General features: G+C 41.5%; 1 protein-coding gene across 1 annotated transcript; it reads left to right on the top strand.

The window, feature by feature from the left end:
• Positions 1-298: 298 nt before the first annotated feature.
• LOC309543304 (olfactory receptor 6N2-like) lies at positions 299-1,225 on the top strand (the record flags this gene model as incomplete). Its single annotated transcript, XM_082242762.1, has 1 exon — positions 299-1,225. One exon carries the CDS (start codon positions 299-301, stop codon positions 1,223-1,225), a length of 927 nt encoding a protein of 308 aa, XP_082098888.1.
• Positions 1,226-23,463: the final 22,238 nt, after the last annotated feature.

The raw sequence follows: 23,463 nt of genomic DNA, 5'->3' as shown, positions 1-23,463 counted from the left end.
CTCTAGTTATTTTCTTAGCTAGTACCATAATTATACAAGCTTATTCATTAAGGAAAGTTAAAGCAAAGGTTTTACTTTTTTAAATGTCTTTTTGTTTTAAAGGTCACACAAATATTCAGGTGCATCTGCTAGTAAGGTTCCTGGCCCTGCTAGTATGGTTGTGAGTTATTCGATTATACCTGTTTAGTGTAAATGTTAAAAGAGTGTATTTAATTCAACTGATTTTCTTTTTTCAATAAACTTTTTGAAATGCATCATTCAGCAGAAAGAATTTGGAAATCACATAATCAAAAGAAGTATGGACCCTTCAAACCAATCTCTTGTTACGCAGTTTATCATTGTAGGCTTTCCTAATCTTGGTGGATCTGAGGCCTTTTTGTTTTTCCTTCTGGGTATGAGCTACAGTTTTACTCTGAGTGGAAATATTACAATAATCACTCTTATCTGCACTCATCGCCGGTTTCATGTTCCTCTCTATATATTTGTTGCTATACTCTCCTTCTTGGAAATCTGGTACACCACTGTCACTATACCAAAAATGTTGACAAATTTGCAAAATGTAAAGTCAATCTCCTATGTTGGTTGTTTATTGCAGATCTACTTTTTACATAGCCTTGGTATTACAGAAGCGTATCTTCTAACAGCAATGGCTTTTGACCGCTATTTGGCCATATGCAACCCTTTACGATACCCATCTGTAATGACTACTGTGTGTTGTTTTCAAATGGCAGCTTGCTGTTGGGTTATTGGCTTCCTTGGACCTTTAACTCAAGTCATCTTGTTGTCTCGTCTTTTCTTATGTCGTTCAAACAGAGTTGAACATATCTTTTGTGACTTTTCTCCACTCTTGAGCTTGGCTTGTTTGGATATTTCACTTAATGTCAAAGTTGACTTTGTAATCAATTTCTTTATTATTTTTGTCTCTTTTACTTGCATTCTTATGTCCTATTTTAAAATAATTTCTACTGTTTTAAAAATAAAGACAGCAGAGGGCAGGAAAAAAGCATTTTCTACATGTGGAGCTCATCTAACAGTTGTCTTTCTTTTTTTTGGAAGTGTGTGTTTTATGTATGTTAGGCCAATCAAAATTAACTCTGCAGACTATGACCGCATAATGGCTGTGATTTATTCGGTTTTAACACCAATGTGCAATCCAATTATTTATAGTCTAAGAAATCAAGAAATTAGACAAGTCCTGAGAAAGAGGTTAGCACAGTTATTTTAAAGATCTTGATTAAAAATTAGGTACATCCATCTTCACAGAGTTATATATTTTAAAGCCCATCAACAAAATGTATAAATTATGGATAGAGATTTGATCACCCCCTGTTTTATTGTATTACTAAAGAACTCCAATGGAAAGACCTCTTCAGTGGAGTTTTTAGATTTGTCCCTGCTCTGTAATATGGGGTCTCAGCTCTCTTGTTGTAATATGAAGAACCTAAAGCTGGATACACACTATACAACTTTTGTTGTTAGATTTCCTTTAAATTTACCTTGTAGTACAAGGGCCTGCCTGATTGCATACAACTTGAAAGTGTTTAGATATGACCTCATATTATATGGTTTTGGTAAATCTAAAGGAAAAAATCTAAAGACAAGTGTATAGTGTGTATGGCCCATTACTGCTTTATTACTTGCACACAACCGAGCAATGAGTCCTTGTTATGACCAAGGCAAGTGAGCAGATCCAGGAACATGGGAGCACTAATCTTGTTTGATTTCCCATAAGTAATAAGCTGGTTTATGTGTTACCCGGCCTGTCTAGCTAAAAATAAAATGTAAGTTTCATGTGAATTGACTTTCAAGCATGTAAATGCACACAAGCAGGTGGATTTTCTACTGCATGGGGTTTGAAGACCAGGATTTAAGAATGAACATTGTAATCTTTAAAATCAGTAATGTGTATGATACAAATATAGCTTGAATAAATTGAAAAAACATAACTTGCCTAATGGTCTCATTTATGAAAATGTATGAAAGAATTAGGACTGGCACCACCTTTAGCAACTAAGAAAGATAAGACTTCCGCGCCACGGACTATATGGACGGGTGAACACTCAGTATATAAATAAAATGTATGGGTGTAAAAAATTATAATATATATATATAAATGTGGGATATATCTAAAAATAGGCTGCAGCCTCCCTGAATGATAGCCCGGAGACTATACAATGGATGTAAGAAAAAAGTAGGGATGGTGGCGCTGCCTATATGGATTTAGATATAATATGGTAAAGACTCTAGTGATTAAAAATGTGTAAAGTGCCTATGTGCTGACATTAGTATGTGCAATAATGTAATATAAATACACCAATGCAGAAATATAATCCTAAACATCAAATTAGTGCAAATACGCAAGTGCAATGTGTTAAAGTGCTTTCAAGAATGTTGAAAGTGACTGGTGCAAGAAATTATATGTGATAAGTAACATACATAGACAATAGGTTACCAATTGATATAACCAAAAATAAAATACATGCAATCTTAAGGTGCTTTGAAAAAAGTGCTATATGGTGTAAGAAACCCCAATATTACCACCTACATTGGTAAAGGGGTAATATAAAGTGCCAACAGAAACCAATCCAAATCTATACAGCTATCAAAGTCCAGTAAAAGATCTAGTAAAAAAGTCTATATGTCACATGCAGTGACCACAGGCTGAAAGCATTCTTGAAAGCACTTTAACACATTGTACTTGCGTATTTGCACTAATTTGATGTTTAGGATTATATTTCTGCATTGGTGTATTTATATTACATTATTGCACATACTAATGTCAGCACATAGGCACTTTACACATTTTTAATCACTAGAGTCTTTACCATATTATATCTAAATCCATATAGGCAGCGCCACCATCCCTACTTTTTTCTTACCTTTAGCAACTAGTTTATTATGCAAACTTATATGAAGTACCGCATTATTGCTCATGGGCAAAACTGGAATATATTACAAACATTTGCCAGCACATTCATCATTAATAAAACCAGCTACACAATCTCCACACCAATGCTGGTCATATTCACAGAATTTATAAGGCAAAGTTAAAAAAGGCATCCCCAACAAGACACTATTAGATGTACACAACATGCATGCAACTTTGTATCCTCTATGGCAAGGAAAAAACAGATAGCATGTCCTTTATTATTTAGCAACCTCTCTCAAAGCACCTCACAATGCTAAAGACCTCAAAGCCCTGGTTCCCAAATCTGAGAAACTGAGGCTGTTCAGCATATCCAATACCCATAAGGGGCTGACGGCATGGAGGATTACGAGCCAGTTAGCTGTTTTCCATGAAAATAACCATTTTATAGCATACATATAAAAAGAAAAAAGTCCCCTCTGGTGTCCTACTGAGGATGAGGACAAGAACAGAGCCACCGACTCTGGGTTCCCGAATTGTTACGGACGGTGTACACTGTGTTGGAGCAGAGGCTAGCTCCATGGCCTACTGGAGCCTCTCCTCCACTGCCAGCTATAACAGAGCCATGCTGGCTACCCCCTGCAGCCCCAGCCTCACCCTGCCAGCCAATTCGGGAACCCAGAGTCGGTGCAACAGCCCAAACTACCTGGTGAGTAGGAGGAACCTGGAGCAGAGCTTCAGATTGGGATGGGGTCGGGAGGAAGCAAGAGAGAGAGTGGGAAGGGGCAGAGTCGCTGCATCATGGGCGTCTGGGTTGTACATGCCCCCTGGGCCAAAAGTTGCCAATCAGCCCCTGCCTCCAAACCTTCTAAACTGAAAAAATGGGATTTTTATTATACCACATAGAGACAACAAATCCACATCTGTTTAAGAGGACTCAACATACAACTTTATTATATCTGTTTTTAAGGTACGGTACCCATGGAGACAAATGTGCACAAACGTGAGCCCACCCTTTCACTTATTTCCCCCATATAAGAAATAGTTTCTGTATACAAAGTTTAAAAGGCTTGGAAGGGGTGACATTATGCCAGGTAACGGAGCCTACACATGTTATAAATTGTTGGTCGTGGCTTTTTAAACATTGTTTCTATAAAACAGTTGTCAATGACATAGTACAGATAAAAACTTACAAATTACATTTGGAACCTTTGGCCCCCCAGTATTAAACCCAAAACCAAAAATGTAATAAATTGCTGTTTACCAATCATTAGATGATTTGGCTGCATTCGTTTTATTTTTTGTTAGGATTTTCCCCCCCAATGTTTTTGCCTGGTGATCCTGCCACACACCTCCTGTATTAGAGTTCCTCAACTATGGCTGAAGGAGCACATGGGCACCTTTGGACACCAGCATTATCAGTCTGGGGGGAGGAAAGTGTTAGATGTGCTAGCAGATTTAGATCTAACTAAATTAAGAGACTAGCAAAATGAAGCCAAACTCCAGCTCACACTCTAAGAAATTACAGCCATAGTTTTTTCCATTTTGGGATACAAGTTTTACATAAATAAATAAATAAAACCTGATCATTGTAAGCACCCTGTCAGTTGTAAATGGGTTTTCTCAACCCTCTAACTGCTACATTCACAAGCCAGCTTCTTCTGTTGAAAAATAACCTACTGGCAGGATCACCAGGTGAAAATAAAGAAAGCATAGAAAAAGAAAACAAATGCAGCCACCATATCTAAGGATTAGTAAGCTGCAATATAATAAATTTTTGCTTTTGGATTTAAAGCAGAGTTCCGGCCTCAAATACCTTTTTTAAGTAAAAATACCCCTATAATACGAATCCATCGTCCTTTACAGAACCGCTATTCTCATACCTACAAGGTGTTCAGTATTGGATTTTAGTCAAAATTTTACTTTTAAAAACGCTGTCTGGGAGCGGCCATCTTGGATGTGGGCATCTGAAGCCGCAGTGTAATCTGCTGTGTCCTTCTTCCTGATTCCAGGGAGTGTTCTGGGAGTTCTTCCTGATTCCAGCCTCCTGGGAGTGATGACAAACAGCTCCCAGGATGCAATGCAAAGGCGGAAGTTATGTCGGTGGCCGTGGCCACAGAGGGGGGAGAAGGAGGAAGTACAATCAAAAATGCCCTGAAAATAAGGTAAGGGACCCCTGAAAAAAATTGAAAATGCCCAGTTGTTGATCAGCATAGCGAGCATTCCAGGAATCAGTTAAGTTGCAAAATAGGCCGGAACTCCGCTTTAAGACCAACCTTTTTTAAACCAGTCACATTGTCAGGAAGAAAGGGGTAGGCTTCCTTGTCAGAACACAGACAGCAACCAGTTCTTGACTGAGATCCCAAACTGTCCTTTTCCACTAGAAAATGTATTTTTAATATGCCTGTATCTACCTTGGCAGATTTGTCTGATGCCAATAGACTGTATGTTGGCCGGTTGTGGTGTGCTAGGGTGGTCATCACTTCCTTCACGGTCCCCTTCTTGTTGGGCACCAAAGTAAGGGTCCCATAAAGGGCCAAGCCCTGGGTGGGTTTTTCTGAGCTATGCTAGACACTTTAGATAGGGTCACTTGCCTTACACAGGGTGGAGGAACTTTACTGGAATAACTGAAAGATCTCTGATAAACTCTCTCGGTGTTACTGAACATCACCACTGTCACTTGTGCATTTAGGAGGGGCATGCAGAGCCCTTGCCCTCTCCAGCTGTGCAGTGTATCCCTGCTACCTCACTCCAAGTAATGCTATGGGGTCCCCCCTGCACCTAGCGAGGACTCTTTGCTTGAATTTTCTCTTCCATATCTGTGTACAGGGCGAAGGCCCCGGCAGGGCAGATCTGCTCATGTTTCTATGGGAGACGAATCGCTACAGAAGAGTGCCGACAACATTTCCCTCGCTGCAAGAGGCTATCTCACCTGCCACATGTACATGCTTATGACGAGCCACTATAGAAACCTTCATTACCCTTGGTAACCATTATAGCTTCACACTGTATGAAATCTTACTGTTATCTTCATACCCCAATGTGTTTTTAGTGACCTGAACTGTAGCTATGTTACTTGGTAATCTGGTTGAAAAAAGTTCACACGTCCGTCCAGTTCAACCAACAGAGAGAGAAAAAAAAAAGAATAAATATTAATTATCCAGTTATATTATGTGCATTTAGAAAAAAACCCAGACCATTCTTAAAATAATCTCCTGAGCTGGCCAGAACCAGCTCATGAGGGAGTCTATTCCACATCTACACAGCTCTTACTGTGAAGAAGCCTTTCCATATTTGGAGAATAAATCTCTTTTCCTCCGGACGTAAAGAGTGCCCCCTTGTCCTCTGTGATGACCTTAAAGCGAAAAACTCCACAACAAGTTCACTATATGGACCACTTACTGTATGTATTTATACATGTTGATCATATCCCCTCTCAATCTCCTTTTCTCAAAAGAGAATAAACTTTCCTTGTAGCTCCTCCTCACCCCTTATTAGTTTGGTTGCCCCTCTCTGCACTTTCTCCAGTTCCCTGATATCCTTTTTGTGAACTGCATATTCCAGATGAGGTCCTACTAATGATTTGTAAAGCAGCAAAATTATGTCTCTCTCTCTGCATTCTATACCTCTTTTAATACAAGAAAGGATTTTGTTCACTTTGGAAACCACAGTTTGGCATTGCATGCTCTTATTAAGTTTATGATCTACCAAAACACATCGATCCTTCTCACCACTCATTCCCCCAGTTGCACTCCCCTAATGCATGTGTTGGTTACTTGCATTACACCCTTTAGTAGCTTCAGACCAGGCAAAGGCAAAGCTTCAAATGCTTTACTTGAATAAATTAAAATGAGGACATATACAGACAACAACCTGAAAAAAGTGCAGTCTTTTCCTAACATCCCTAACACAGGCTTGTGGCTGCCCCAGCGTACCTGCATAAGATGAAAGTCCATATTAGGTAGAGTCCATAGGAGGTTTCCTCGGGGAGAACTGCGTAAAAGTAAGGGTCCCAACACTGAACCTTGGGGTACACTACTGATAACCTTTGACCATTCAGAGTAGGAATCATAGGTCACTACTCTCTGAATATGGTCTTTTAGCCAGTTTCCTATTCATTTACAAACTTATTTTTCAAAGCTTGTAGACTTTACCTTACACATTAGTCGTGTGTGGGAAACTGTGTCAAACCCTTTTGCAAAATCCAGATGTAGCACCCTCCTAGGTAGATGCTAGAGAGAGCGCACAGTTTTTGGGTTTTCCTGCTTAACAGGGGGGCTGTCAGGCAAATTTAAGTACTCTTTCTCTAACAGGGAGCAGTGATCTATTGATAGGGTCTGCTCAGTGTGATCAGATGCTGCTCATGTTGTCTGCCCATTTCACACTAGTCCAATAGGAAGGGGCATATTGGACAGTGGGAGGAAACCTGACAAATGAGAGCATGGGTGTAGATACAGCCCTGTCCATTGGCAGAGGAAGGTGCCAAAAGGCATGCTGGGTTACTGTATTTATACCAAGAGAGAATGTGTGCATGGGGTTTTCAGCTGGCGAGCAGGGTCCTGGAGGAAGGGGGGGGGGGGGTCACTGCTCTTCCTCTGTACAGGCTGCCATGTGGCCTCAGGTAGTCGACCTGAGGGCCAGAGTCGCAGAAGCTGCAACCTAAATGTCCTGCAAAGCTGACTAGGAGGGAGACATACCTAGAAGGATCTGTTCCCGGCTACTGTGAGTACAGACCTAAATCTAGGGGCCTGTTCTGTGAGGGCCATTCCTTCAAGCTAGTAAAGTCAGTGGATGGTTGCCAGCTAAATGGGATACTGGTTAGTGTCCCGAAGAATCAGAAATCATTAAGTCTGCTGCCAGAGCAAGCAAAGGACTTATTCTTCCATACGAATGCTGTATGGTTCAGCAGAGGTTCTGCTATTTAGCTCAACCAAGTGAGGCTAAGTGAGAGTTGTCCTCTGTGCTTAGTTCAAGTTGGAGTATCCCACTAATCCCTGCTCCTATCCAAGTTCTACCAAAAAATACAAAAAAAAAAAAAAATCCCCTAGACTGGTCATTGGATAATGAGCAGATGAGTGTGCACCTGGTCACAAGAAAATACCCAAGCATCTGCAGAATAATCATGGGGAGGCCTAGGGAAATCTATACTCAGCGACCCCTACGGGGCAGTGCTACACAAGTATACAATGTCTAAAGCCACTTCTTTGTCTAAAGTTTTGCCTACCTCCAGTCCTCCTAAGAAGAAATCTGATTTGTTTGTCAACTTTTGTCTTTCACGAATTCACTATTTCACTTATGAATTTTCACTATTCCATGAACTGACTATTGTTTAAAATGTTTTTTTTTTTTTTTTTTTCTAGCCAAAACTTATCTATGTGGTCTTTTTCTAAACTCTTCAGTATCTTTCCGATCATAGAAGCTAAACTAACAGGTCTATAGTTACTTGGTAAAGACTGTGACCCCTTTTTAAATATAGGCATCACATTGGCTTTACGCCAGTCCGGAGGTACTATGCCATTCATTAAAGAGTCCCTAAAAATTAGAAACAATTGCTTTAACATTTTAGGTGTTTGCCATCTGGTCCAGGTGTTTTATTCACCTTTATTCTGTCCAAATATTTGTGGACCATATCACTTTTGAGCCATAGTGGGCTATGTAAATCTCTATGGACATGAGCTTCCCCGTGATTTTTTGTATACACAGAGCTCAAGAAGGTATTTAATAAATTTGTCTTCTCATATATAAATTAGAATTTTATTTTGCACCAGTGCAACAAATCGGGTTATTTGAATGATCACAATATGTTCGTTTATGGACAGTAGAGCACAGAGAAGTGGCAGAAGTGATAAGTATATTGTTTGAGTTCCAGCCAGGGGGAGTTGACAGTCCTGAAGGAGTGTGTAGGGTCCCACAGTAATTTGAATGTGGAGCATTTCCGGTGTGCAGCTTACTGTTGGGTGGTGACACACTTCTGGTGCTGTCTAGGCACTCCAAGGCATTTTGTTTGGTGCATTTACACTTGATTGTATAATTACATTACATTTTTGCTTATTAGGCCGCTTTGGGTGTAAGTTTATAAACCTATACTATTGCACCCTGTTGCAATGGTTCTGCCCACTCAAAGTGGAGATGAAAGGAGAGTGTTTTTACATAAGTGGCTATAAAAGAAAATGTGGGCACTAGATTGGTTTAGCTGTGAGGAAGGGGGGCATCCCAAGAAACATGAAAGCCTGCCAATTTGAGTGACTGTTTGGGCCTGGTGACACTGCCCCACTGCTGGATCACCGTACAAAGTTATACATGAAAAGTTACAGTGCCTTGCGAAAGTATTCGGCCCCCTTGAACTTTGTGACCTTTTGCCACATTTCAGGCTTCAAACATAAAGATATAAAACTGTTATTTTTTGTGAAGAATCAACCAGAAGTGGGACATAATCATGAAGTGGAACAAAATTTATTGGATATTTCAAACTTTGTTAACAAATAAAAAACGGAAAAATTGGGCGTGCAAAATTATGCAGCCCCTTTACTTACAGTGCAGCAAACTCTCTCCAGAAGTTTAGTGAGGATCTCTGAATGATCCAATGTTGACCTAAATGACTAATGATGATAAATAGAATCCACCTGTGTGTAATAAAGTCTCTGTATAAATGCACCTGCACTGTGATAGTCTCAGAGGTCCGTTTAAAGCGCAGAGAGCATCATGAAGAACAAGGAACACACCAGGCAGGTCCGAGATACTGTTGTGGAGAAGTTTAAAGCCGGATTTGGATACAAAAAGATTTCCCAAGCTTTAAACATCCCAAGGAGCACTGTGCAAGCGATAATATTGAAATGGAAGGAGTATCAGACCACTGCAAATCTTCAAAGACCTGGCCATCCCTCTAAACTTTCAGCTCATACAAGGAGAAGACTGATCAGAGATGCAGCCAAGAGGCCCATGATCACTCTGGATGAACTGCAGAGATTTACAGCTGAGGTGGGAGACTCTGTCGATAGGACAACAATCAGTCGTATACTGCACAAATCTGGCCTTTATGGAAGAGTGGCAAGAAGAAAGCCATTTCTTAAAGATATCCATAAAAAGTGTTGTTTAACCACTTGCCTACAGTGCACTTTCACCCCCTTCCTGCCCAGACCGATTTTCAGCTTTCAGCGCTCTCACACTTTGACTGAGAATTACTCAGTCATGCAACACTGTACCCATACAAAAATTGTGTCCTTTTTTTCACACAAATAGAGCTTTCTTTTGATGGTATTTGATCAATACTGGGTTTTTTATTTTTTGTGCTATAAATAAAAAAAGACTGAAAATATTGTGAAAAAACGCATTTTTCTTTGTTTCTGTCATAAAATTTTGCAAATTAGTAATTTTTCTTCACAAATTTTGGCCAAAATTTCTACTGCTACTTATCTTTGGTAAAAATAACCCAAGTAAGTGTATATTATTTGGTCTTTGTGAAAGGTATAGAGTCCACAAGCTATGGTGCGAATCATTGAAAATTGATCACACTTGACCACATCTGATGTACTGAAGGCCTATCTCATTTCTTGAGACACTAAAAAGTCAGGAAAGTACAAATACCCCCCAAATGACCCCTTTTTGGAAAGTAGACATTCCAAGGTATTTAATAAGGGGCATGGTGAGTTTTTTGAAGTTGTAATTTTTTCCCACAATGCTTTGCAAAATGAAGATTTTGTTTTTTTTTTTTTTTTTTTTTTTTACAAATTGCCGTATTAACAGGTTATTTCTCTCACACAGCACATGTATACTTGCAACTACACCCCAAAACACATTCTACTACTCCTCCTGAGTATGGAGATACCACATGTGTGAGACTTTTTCACAGCCTGGCCACATACAGAGGCCTAGCATCCAAGTAGCCCCGTCCGGCATTCTAGGAGCACAAATTACACATATAATTTCCTGACAACCTATCGCACTTTTGAAGGCCCTGGAGCACCAGGACAATGGAAACCCCCATAAAATTACCCCATTTTGGAAAGCAAACAGCCCAACGTATAATTTTTGAGGCATAATGAGTCTTTTGAATATGTCATTTTTTTCCACAAGTTTTTGGAAAATGTGGAAAGAAAATGAAAACACATTTTTTTTACACAAAGCTGTCCATTTATGCAATATTTCTAACACATAGCATGTACATAGCAAAAATTGCACCCCAAAATACATTCTGCTATTCCTCCTGAGTATGGCGATACCACATGTGTAACACTTTTTCACAGCCTGGCCACATACATAGGCCTAACATCCAAGTAGCGCTTTACACAAAGTTGTCCATTTATCCACTTTAAGACTGGGCCTATTTTTGACACTTGGTGTTTACAAACTAAAATCATTTTTTTTTGCTAGAAAACTACTTAGAACCCCCAAACATTATATATTTTTTTAGCAGAGACCCTAGAGAATAAAATGGAGATCGTTGCAATATTTTTTATCACACCATATTTGCGCAGCAGTCTTCCAAATGCGATTTTTTTGAAAAAAAATTCACTTTTTTGAACTAAAACATAAGAAAACAGTAAATTTAGCACATTTTTTTTCCATAATATGAAAGATAATGTTACGCCGAGTAATTAGATACCCAACATGTCATGCTTCAAAATTGTGCATGCTCACAGAATGGCGCCAAACATTGGTACTTAAAAATCCCCATAGGCAACATTTTAAAAATTTCTGCAGGTTACTAGCTTAGAGTTACAGAGGAGGTCTATGGCTCAAATTATTTCTCTCGCTCTAACGATCGCGGCGATACCTCACATGTATGGTTTGAACACCGTTTACATATGTGGGCGGGACTTGCGTATGCGTTTGCTTCTGCGCGCGAGCTAACGGAGGCAGGGCGCTTTAATTTTTTTTTTTTTTTTTTTTTCCTATTTATTTTATTTATTATTTTTTTATTTTTACACAGTTTAAAAAAAAAAAATGTTTTGATCATTTTTATTGCTATTACAAGGAATGTAAACATCCCTTGTAATAGAAATAGGCATGACAGGTCCTCTTTATTGTGAGATCTGGGGTCAAAAAGACCTCACACCTCACAACTACACTAAAAAAGAAAAAAAAAAAAAAAATTGTTGAAAGAGGAAAAAAAAAAAAAGCAAAAAAAAAAGCGGCCCTTTAAACCGGTTGCTAGGCAACGTCTTTTGACGTAGCTCCGGTCCTCCAAGACCATAGAGTTGAGTGAGGGCCATCTTGCCCTCACTCGACTTCCTGTCTCTGAGGATCCGGGACCGGATAGTTTTCCCCGCTGCCGGCGGGTCCGGTAAGCTGGGAAAACGTCTGGGACGCGGCAGGAGGGGGGGGGGCACCTCTTCCCCTGCACCGTAAGGGTAATTCCGCGGCGAATCCGCCACTGGGACCACCCTTATCTGAAAGCCGACCGCCCGCCGTTTCAAAAAATACCGGGGTTATGGGGGCTATCTGCTGCCATAACTCCAGTATTTAGCTTTTAATGGCCGACGCATATAGTCGTTAGGCGGTCAGTAAGTGATTGCATGTATATGACAAACAGGTGACGATGACTGATGGGGTGACAGGTGACGATGACTGATGGGGTGACAGGTGACAATGACTGATGGGGTGACAGGTGACGATGACTGATGGGGTGACAGGTGACGATGACTGATGGGGTGACAGGTGACGATGACTGATGGGGTGACAGGTGATGATGATTGATGATTGATGAGGTGACAGGCGACGATGATTGATGAGGTGACAAGTGACGATGATTGATGGGGTGACAAATGACAATCACTGACGGGGTGACATGTGACGATGATTGATGGGGTGACAAGTGACGATCACTGATGGGGTGTCAAATGACGATGATTGATAGGGTGACAGATGACGGTGACTGATGGGGTGACAGGTGACGATGTTTGATGGGGTGACAGGTGACGGTGATTGATGGGGTGACAGGTGACGGGCGATGGTCACTGATGGGTGACAGGTGACGGGCGATGGTGCACGGCGGTACTGATGGCAGTCTCTGGTGACCGGTGAATTTTAGGCTACGTTCACATGTGAAATCATTGCAAATCGCGGGACGCCTGTGCGTTGCCCGTGATTTGCAATAGCACCCCAAACGCTGTGCGATGTTGCAGCGATTTCCGCCTGCCGAATCGAGGTAACATCACGCAAACAACGCATGACGCCCCAAAGAAACTCTTGTACCTTTTTTGGGCATCATGCGATGTTTGCGCGATGTTACCGCGATTCGGCAGGCGGAAATGGCGGCAACATCGCACAGCGTTTGGGGTGCTATTGCAAATCACGGGCAACGCACAGACGTCCCGCAATTTGCAATGATTTCCGGATCGCGGGCAGAATCGCGGTTATTCTGCCTGCGATCGCTACTCTCACATGTGAGCGTAGCCTTATGGGTGTCAATTTCTGGGCACTGATGAGGTGACTGTTGGGTGACAGGGGACATTGGGGGGGGCTGAGGACTGTGTGTGGGGGACCTTTATTTGTGTGCTTTTTACTTTTTACAGGGGTACAGAGCAGTAACTCAATGTTTCTAGCTCTTCTCCCCTCATACTGGAAGCTGTATGAGGGGAGAAGAGCTAGTAACACTGAGTTACTGCTCTTTGTTTACATTTTGTGATCGGCTGTGAATGGATTCACAGCCGATCACATAGTAAACAGTCACTGTCAGTGACTGTTTACTACCGCCGGTGACAGCTGTGTTCCTACGGAACACAGTGCCACCGACATGACCGCGCTGCGCGCTCCCGATCGCGCATGCGCGGTCATCTCCCGGGCGCCTCCATTGTGATCGGCTGTGTCATTGGAACACAGCCGATCACGTGGGAAACAGCCATGCCTATTGGCTGTTTCCCCCCTGCCGGTGACCGGCTGTGTCCCGGGGACACGCCGACACCGGCAGTGCACGGCGGCGCGCCCGCGATCGCGCGCCTGCCGTGCATTTACTGGGTCACGTCATATGACGTCCGCCCAGGATAATAGCCGCACCGTCCCGCCGTCATATGACGGCGGGCGGGCGGTAAGTGGTTAAAGTTTGCCACAAGCCACCTGGGAGACACACCAAACATGTGGAAGAAGGTGCTCTGGTCAGATGAAACCAAAATCAAACTTTTTGGCAACAATGCAAAACGTTATGTTTGGCGTAAAAAGCAACACTGCTCATCACCCTGAACACACCATCCCCACTGTCAAACATGGTGGTGGCAGCATCATGGTTTGGGCCTGCTTTTCTTCAGCAGGGACAGGGAAGATGGTTAAAATTGATGGGAAGATGGATGGAGCCAAATACAGGACCATTCTGGAAGAAAACCTGATGGAGTCTGCAAAAGACCTGAGACTGGGACGGAGATTTGTCTTCCAACAAGACAATGATCCAAAACATAAAGCAAAATCTACAATGGAATGGTTCACAAATAAACAGGTGTTAGAATGGCCAAGTCAAAGTCCATACCTGAATCCAATCGAGAATCTATGGAAAGAACTGAAAACTGCTGTTCACAAACGCTCTCCATCTAACCTCACTGAGCTTGAGCTGTTTTGCAAGGAGGAATGGGCAAAAGTTTCAGTCTCTCGATGTCCAAAACCGATAGAGACATACCCCAAGCGACTTACAGCTGTAATCGCAGCAAAAGGTGGCGCTACAAAGTATTAACTTAAGAGGGCTGAATAATTTTGCACGCCCAATTTTTAAGTTTTTTACTTGTTAAAAAAGTTTGAAATATCCAATAAATTTTGTTTCACTTCATGATTATGTCCCACTTGTTGTTGATTCTTCACAAAAAATTACAGTTTTATAACTTTATGTTTGAAGCCTGAGATGTGGCAAAAGGTTGCGAAGTTCAAGGGGGCCGAATACTTTCGCAAGGCACTGTATATATATATGAAATAAAATTTTAATTTTCTTCCTGTCTTTATTTTCCAAAAACATTGCAGCAAAAAAAATACAACTTCAAAAAATTCATCATGCTTCTTACTAACTACTTTGGAGTGTCTTCTTTACAAAAATGGGTCATTTGGGGATTGTATGTACTTTCCTGGCATTTTAGGGCCCCAAGAAATTAGATAGGCAGTACATCAGGGTTGACAATAAGTCCAAATTTATTGTAACACCATAAAAGATAAATATGTACAGCAGAAGTTAACATGTTTCAGCCATAATGGCCTTGTTCATAATGGCCTTGTGAACAACAATGTGTTAACTACTGTTGTACATGTAGCACTGCCCTTGTAAGGACTGCCAGAATCACACTTCTCGGGTCCCCCTGAGTTACGAGCATACAGTTCTTTAGTTCTCCTTCCTTGGCTCGTTTAAATAATCAGTCCAGGAGTATTTGGTTGTTTTGTGTTTATTTAAATTAGGGATAGGAGAAGGGAATAGTGGGATACTCCAAATTAACTATGCACAATTTGTTGAGTACTCCTATCTTCAGGTACAGCCAGGCTGTTGTTTCACCCTGCCACTATAGGTGAATTTGGGAATTAAGTTTCTTTCCTAAGATGACTTGGTGAGCTTTTAATTATCTTCAGAATACTCTCTCTCTCTCTAGCATCCTCTTTCCATCCACCGCCAGCACCAGTCCACTCAGTCCACTGACTATACTACACTTGGGGTGGCCCCCCTCAGGTCAGGCGCCTCGACATGAGTCAAACAAAATAAAAATTCCCAGTTCAATTTGCTAACCAGTTTACTTACCAACCAAATTAACCTGTCTAACAGTTTGCGTCAAAACAATGGTTTAGTTAGCACACATTTGCAAACGCGTGTGTAAGCTGCAGGGCCACTCCACGGCACCCTGTATTAGCTGCAGTCCTAACTCTAGTGAATTTATGAGAGTCTTCACAGTGGAAGCACATGCAAGCTAATGGATAGATAGGGGCAGGTGAGCCTGGAGGTGGCCCATCCCTCCTGAAATTGTTAATGTATACTGGTGAGTGGACATACTGGATGCCTTTGCTGTAATACCATTGGCTGGGCTTCCATTATGCCCCCAAGTACCTTCAGGAGGGATGGGCCACCTCCAGGCTCACCTGCCCCCTATCTATCCATTAGCTTGCATGTGCTTCCACTGTGAAGACTCTCATAAATTCACTAGAGTTAGGACTGCAGCTAATACAGGGTGCCGTGGAGTGGCCCTGCAGCTTACACATGCGTTTGCAAATGTGTGCTACTAAACCCCTGTTTTGACGCAAACTGATAGACAGGTTAATTTGATTGGTAAGCAAACTGGTTAGCAAATTGAACTGGGAATTTTTATTTTTGTTTGTCTCATGTGCGTTGCCCTTCCATGTGTTCTTTGCTATTAAGGCCAGTTATAGGTGGGGGCAGAGGCCATTTTCTTTGTTGGCCTAGACATGAGTCCCTGTACTCACAATACTGTGGTCCCAGGGTCTCCAGTGTCTCCCCCTCAGTCAGCTCTCCTGGACCTCTGGGTTCAGCTCTTCTCATCCGTTCCTCCGGTCCTCAGAATGACCTCCTGCAACCGCATGCCACTGCTACAGAGGAGGAGACAGCTACCCACCTCCCTCCAGGACTCTGCTCTCCAGCCAAAGACCTCGCAGCACATGCACATGTGCTCCTGGCTTTTATACAGTATCCCAGAATGCACCATGGTGACCTGTTCCCTGTCAATCACCAGGACTGTATCGAAGCCTATGCATCCATTTTGTCAGGTTTCTTCCCACTGTCCAACATGCCTCCCTATTGGACCAGTGTGAAACACTTCTCTAGACACAATGAATTGCATACTGAGCACATTGAGCAGACCCTACTAACCAATCCTGCTCTTTGGTAGGCAGAGAACAATGTAGATTTACCTGCAGCCCCTCTGGTAAGCAAACAAGGCTCAAAACTATACTTTCTCACTAGCACCTACCTAGGAGGGTGCTACATACAGTCCCTCACATTTTTGTAAATATTTTATTTTATCTTTTCATGTGACAACACTGAATAAATTACACTTTGCTACAATGTAAAGTAGTAAGTGTACAGTTTGTATAACAGTGTAAATTTGCAGTCCCCTCAAAATAACACACAGCCATTAATGTCTAAACCGCTGGCAACAAAAGTGAGTACACCCGTAAGTGAAAATGTCCAAATTGGGCCCAAAATTTCAATATTTTGTGTGACCACAATTAATTTCCAGCACTGCCTTAACCCTCTTGGGCATGGAGTTCACCAGAGCTTCACAGGTTGCCACTGGAGTCCTCTTCCACTCCTCCATGACGACATCATGGAGCTGGAGGATGTTAGAGACCTTGCGCTCCTCCACCTTCTATTTGAGGATGCCCCACAGATTCTCAATAGGTTTTAGGTATGGAGACATGTCTGGCCAGTCCATCACCTTTACCCTCAGCTTCTTTAGCAAGGCAGTGGTCATCTTGGAGGTGTGTTTTGGGTTGTTATCATGTTGGAATACTGCCCTGCGGCCCAGTCTCTGAAGGGAGGGGATCAAGCTCTGCTGTCAGTATGTGACAGTACATGTTGGCATTCATGGTTCCTTCAATGAACTGTAGCTCCCCAGTGCACTCTTGCAGCCCCAGACCATGACACTTCCACCACCATGCTTGACTGTAGGCAAGACACACTTGTCTTTATGCTCCTCACCTGGTTGCCGCCACACACGCTTGAAGCCATCTGAACCAAATAAGTTTATCTTGGTCTCATTAGATCACAGGACATGGTTCCAGTAACCCATGTCCTTAGTCTTCTTGTCTTCAGCAAACTGTTTGTGGCCTTTCTTGTGCATCATCTTTAGAAGAGGCTTCCTTCTGGGACGACAGCCATGCAGACCAATTGTATGCAGTGTGCGGCGTATGGTCCTGCACTGACAGGCTGATCCCCCCACCCCTTCAACCTCTGCAGCAATGCTGGCAGCACTCATACGTCTATTTCCCAAAGACAACCTCTGGATCTGACGCTGAGCATGGGCACTCTGTCCTTTTAAACCGCTGTATGGTCTAAGGCACCGTGCTGCAGCTCAGTTTCTGGGTCTTGGCAATCTTTTAATAGCCTAGGCCATCTTTATGTAGAACAACATTTCTTTTTTCAGATCATTAGAGAGTTCTTTGCCATGAGGTGCCATGTTGAACTTCCAGTGACCAGTATGAGCGAGTGAGAGCGATAACACCAAATTTAACACACCTGCTCCCCGTTCAGACCATGTAAAATGAACGAGTCACATGACACCGGGGAGGGAAAATGACAAATTGGGCCCAATTTGGAAATTTTAACCTAGGGGTGTACTCACTTTTGGTGCCAGCGGTTTAGACATTAATGGCTGTGTGTTGAGTTATTTTGAGGGGACAGGAAATTTACACTGTTATACATGCTGTACACTCACTACTTTACATTGTAGCAAAGTGTAATTTCTTCAGTGATGTCACATGAAAAGATATAATAAAATATTTACAAAAATGTGAGGGGTGTACTCACTTTTGTGAGATACTGTTTATCTTTTATAGAGTTACAATAAATTTAAACTTATTGAAGAGCATGTATGGAGTTGTGGATTGTCTTCTATCCATTTACTTTGTCAGCAACTAAATTGTATCTATCACCAGCCCATCAGAGTACCCGAGTACCTGTCACCAGCCCATCACAGTACCTGAGTACCTATCACCAGCCCATCAGAGTACCCAAGTACCTGTCATCAGAGTACCTGAGTACTTGTCTCCAGCCCTTCAGAGTACCCGAGTACCTATCTACACCCTAATAGAGTACCTGAGTACCTGTCTCCAGCCCATCAGAGTATCTGAACACCTCTCTTCAGCCCATTATAGTACTTGAGTACCTCTCTGTAGCTCATCAGAGTACCCGAGTACTTGTCTCCAGCCCAGAGTACCCGAGTACCTGTCTCCAGCCCAGAGTGCCTGAGTACCTACCTGCAGCTCATAAGAGTACCCGAGTACCTATTTTATATTACCCGAGTACCTGTCTCCAGCCCATCAGAGCACCTAAGTACCTCTCTGCAGCCCATCAGAGTACCTGAGTACCTATCCGCAGCTCATCAGAGTACCTGAGTACCTTTCTGCAGCCCATGCCTCCTAGATTATGTGTTGGGGTGTTTGCTTTCCAAAATGGGTTCATTTTGTGGGCATTGTCCTGGTGCTCCAGGGCCTTCAAAAGTGTGATAGGTTGTAATGAAATTAGATGTGTAATTTATGCTCCTAGAATGCCTGAAGGTGCTACTTGGATTTTGGGCCTCTGTATGTGGTCAGGCTGTGTAAAAGTCTCACAGATGTGGTATCGCCATACTCAGGAGGAGTAGCAGAATGTATTTTGGGGTGTCATTTTTGATATGTGTTAGAAATATCTTATATTTGACAACTTTGTGTGAAAAAAAAAATAAGTTTTGATTTTCCTTCCACATTTTCCAAAAACTTGTGGAAAAAAAAATTACATGTTCAAAACCCAAGACTCAAAGTGCCTCATAGAATATACATTGGGGTGTTTCTTTCCAAAATGGGGTCATTTTGTGGGTAATTCCATTGTCCTGGTGCTCCAGGGCCTTCAAAAGTGTGTTAGGAGGAGTAGCAGAATGTATTTTTGGGTGTAATTGCAAGTATGTATATACTGCGTGTGAGAAATAACTTGTGATTATGACCATTTTGTGTAAAAAAGTTTTTCCCAAGAATTGTGGGAAAAAAATTACAACTTCAAAAAACTCCCCATGCCTCTTACTAAATACCATGGAATGTCTACTTTCCAAAAAGGGGTCATTTTGGGGGTATTTGTACTGTCCTGACATTTCAGGGCCTCAAGAAATTATATAGGCCATTGGTACATCAGGTGTGATTAGGTGTGATCAATTTTCAATGATTGGCACCATAGCTTGTAGACTCTATAACCTTAACACAGACTAAATAATATCTACTAATTTGGGTTATTTTTACCAAAGATATGTAGCAATATAAATTTTGGCCCAAATTTATGAAAAAAAATATTTATTTGCAAAACTTTATAATAGAAACTAAAACAAAAATTGTTTTCAAAATGTTCACTCTTTTGTCACTTATATCACAAAACATAAAAAACCCAGTGGTGATTAACCGGTTTATGACCGCCCGCCGCAGATATACTGCGGCAGGCAGCTGCTCCCAGGCAAATTGCCGTACATGTACGGCGCTCGCTCTCAGGAGTCTAGGGGGCGAGCGTGCACCGCCGCTGGTGCGCTCCCACCCCCGCTCGTCAGTGGGGAAGCCAAGGCAGAGGGCAGGTGGCTCTGATTGCCACCTGACACCCACTATCATTCCGCTGAGAGAGAACGGTCAGTTGTTGTAAACACAGCTGACCATTCTTCTCCCTGGGATGATCATAGAGCCCATGTGATCCTGCTATATAGGCTCACATGTCTCTATGGTCATTTCAGAAGCCACACCCCCTCACAGTTAGAATCATGCCCGTAGGGTTACATTTAACCCCTTGATCACCCACAGGGTTAATCCCTTCCCTGCCAGTGTCATTATTACAGTAACAGTGAATATTTTTAGCACTGATTACTGTAGTAATGTCATTGGTCCCCCGAAAAGTGTCAAAAACGTCAGTTAGGGGTCTGATCTGTCCGCCGTAATGTCGCAGTCCCGCAAAAAATCACAGATCACCGCCATTACTAATAAAAATAAATAAAAATGACATAAATCTTTCCCGTAGTTAGTAGACGCAATAACTTTTGCACAAACCAATCAAAATACGCTTATTGCGATTTTTTTTTTTACCAAAAATATGTAGCAGAAAACAAATTGGCCTAAAATGTTAAAAAATTTTGATTTTTAAATTTTTTTTTTGGGAATGTCATATAGCAGAATGTGAAAAATATTGTTTTTTTTTTTTCAAAATTGTCGCTCTTTTTTGGTTTATAGCTCAAAAAAATAAAAATCGCACAGGTGATCAAATACCACCAAAAGAAAGCTCTGTTTGTGGGGAAAAAAAGGACGAAAATTTTATTTAGGTACAGCGTTGCACGGCCGCGCAATAGTCTGTTAAATAACGCAGTGCCGAATCGCAAAATAGGGCCTTGTCAGGAAGGGGGCAAATCCTTCCGGTCTTAAAGTGGTTAAATACCACCAAAAGAAAGCTCTATTTGTTTGAAAAAAATGATAACAATTTGATTGGGTACAGTGTTGCATGACTGAGTAATTATCATTCAAAGTGTGACAGCGTTGAAAGCTAAAATTTGGTCTGGGCAGGAAGGGGGTGAAAATGCCCTGTATTGAAGTAGTTAAGTGGTTAAATACAAAAAAATACAGTATTTTCACCTGTTGGAATATGAATACAGAAATCAACACACAGATGTCCAGCCAGCTTCTCAACTCCCCACCTCATAGGACCAGGCAGACTTCCATCTCCTCTGCCTGGTCATAAGTCATGTGTGTCTTGACCTGGTTGAGCATCTGTGTGCGGATTGGCACAAAACAGTGAGAGCAGCACCAGTTGATTTGATGCGTAACAAGACAGGTTTTCTGCTATATTTGCATGCACTATTAAACACTTTAAATATATATTGCATTTGCACTATTATACACTATAAATATTGCATTTTTTATTTTGCAATTTTGCAAGTGGATTTTTTTTTATCTCTGCATCATCGGATATTTAATGAATGGTATCACACTATTTGTGCTTTTTTATCATCTGTGTTGCATCAACTTCCCCTGGATCTGAATATGAATTCTAGATATTACTGAAGGATTTGATGGCTGCCATAGTAATCTCGCTGTGTTAGTGCCCACTGTATTAACAGGTCTTTTTTTTTTCACGATAATTTTGGGAACATTTTCACTTAATGATTGATAATAATATCACAACGAGAGACCATTTTTTTTTTCTTATTTTTTTTTTTCTGTTTCTTTCTCGTCTCTGTTTTTTTATCTTTGTCACAGTGTTGTACACAGATGTTTTTTATCTTACGGAAAGTGTGTTTTTTTTTTTTTTTTCCTCCCTTCTCCCTTTGGTCTAGGAACTATTAATGTGTAGCAAAGCTGGTAATGACATAGATGTATAGAGGTACAAACCTAATTTTACTTGCTATTTGTTGTTTTTCTTTTTGATTTCTTCCTTTTATGAATTTATGTATTGTCGGAAAAATTAATAAAAACATATAAATAAAAAAAACAAAAAAAACAGGTCTTTTTCATTTGGTGAGTTTCGCTTACCATTTAATGGTGGATGGCGGGCTCAGTGGGGATTGCACTTTTAAGTTTTAAAATGAGGTTTGCATGAAGAAACATCACTTCTGTAGGAATTTTAACTTATCAATGATTTATTGTTTTTTAACTTTTAAAATTTTGTGCAGTTTTATTATTTATTGTCATATTCCAACAGACAAAAGCATTATTTTTTCATAATTAAATTTATGTTTACACACACTTTCAATTTTTAAATAAAATCACTTTTTTGTGTATAGGTTTTACATCTGTGTGTTGTGTGTACATGGTAGCAACCAGTATAGTTCTCATAAGTTACAATTGTTTGTGGGCTGTGACATACTGATTTAAAGTAGAACTAAAGGCAAAAACTTTTTTTTGTGGATAGAGAAGGGAGGGTTATAGCTAGGAATCGACCGATTATCAGCAAAGCCGATATATCGGGGGCCGACATGCACTTTCCCCGATATATCGGAATCGGCCCCTGAGGTTACCGATATTGCCAATATTTCGGGAAAGTGCTTGTACCGGAGTGATGCCTGCAGCTAGAGGCGTCACCCCGGTACCGGCATCCATAGCCAATGGTCGGCTGTCTTGTAATGACAACCGATGCGGCTGAAAAGCCGCTCGGCTGTCATTACAAGGAGCGGGAGGAGATGCCCCCCCCTCCCACCACCTTCCGCAGCTCGCCCAGGTCTCCCGTCTGCACGGCCACAGAAGAGAAGACCCGATCAAAGCCCGATCAAAGCCGCATGTCATGACATCACTTCCGGGTACTCGGCGCCAAATTCACAAAAATTACAGCATTCAAAACAGCCAAACTTGGCATTTTGAATGCTTTTAAGTGCAGAGGAGGGGTTTGGGGTCTTATAGACCCCCAGATCCCTCCATTGGAGTACCTGTAAAAAAAATAAATAAATAAATCAATAAAAAAAATTTTGATGTACGAAAATATCGGCCAAAATCGGCCAATACCAATATGCGATGACCAAAATATCGGTATCGGCAAAAAAAAAAAACAATATCGGTTGATCACTAGTTATATCCCCTGTAAGGTTTATTTTTGCCATCTGGGCCCCATCGGGGAGATTCTTTTCACTTCCTGTCTTATGGGCAAATCAGGAAGTAAGTCAAAATCCCTCCAATATGAGGAAATCTCTGGCTAAATATTGGCCTTGTGTCCCCTGCGTTCCTTTTTTTGGGGGAATGGGGGGGTCAGGGCTTGATTTATATGCCATCTACACCATTGTGGCCGTCTATCTTTGTGTTAAGAGTCAGATAGATATATATTTGCACTTTTATAGTCACCTGCAATTTCATTCCTTTAATTAGTGTATCACAATGGGCTAGTAACAAAGTGGTGACGGGAGTTATATGTGCATGGGCTGCCCTGATTTACACATTCATGTCATATTTTTATTTTTCTAGCGATTGGCCCCATTTGTGGG

Source organism: Pelophylax lessonae (assembly GCF_965119305.1).
Source record: "Pelophylax lessonae genome assembly, chromosome: 13".
In the NCBI taxonomy this organism is placed as follows: domain Eukaryota; kingdom Metazoa; phylum Chordata; class Amphibia; order Anura; family Ranidae; genus Pelophylax; species Pelophylax lessonae.
Note: the sequence above shows the minus strand (reverse complement) of the source record. Positions and strands in the feature narration are given on the sequence as shown.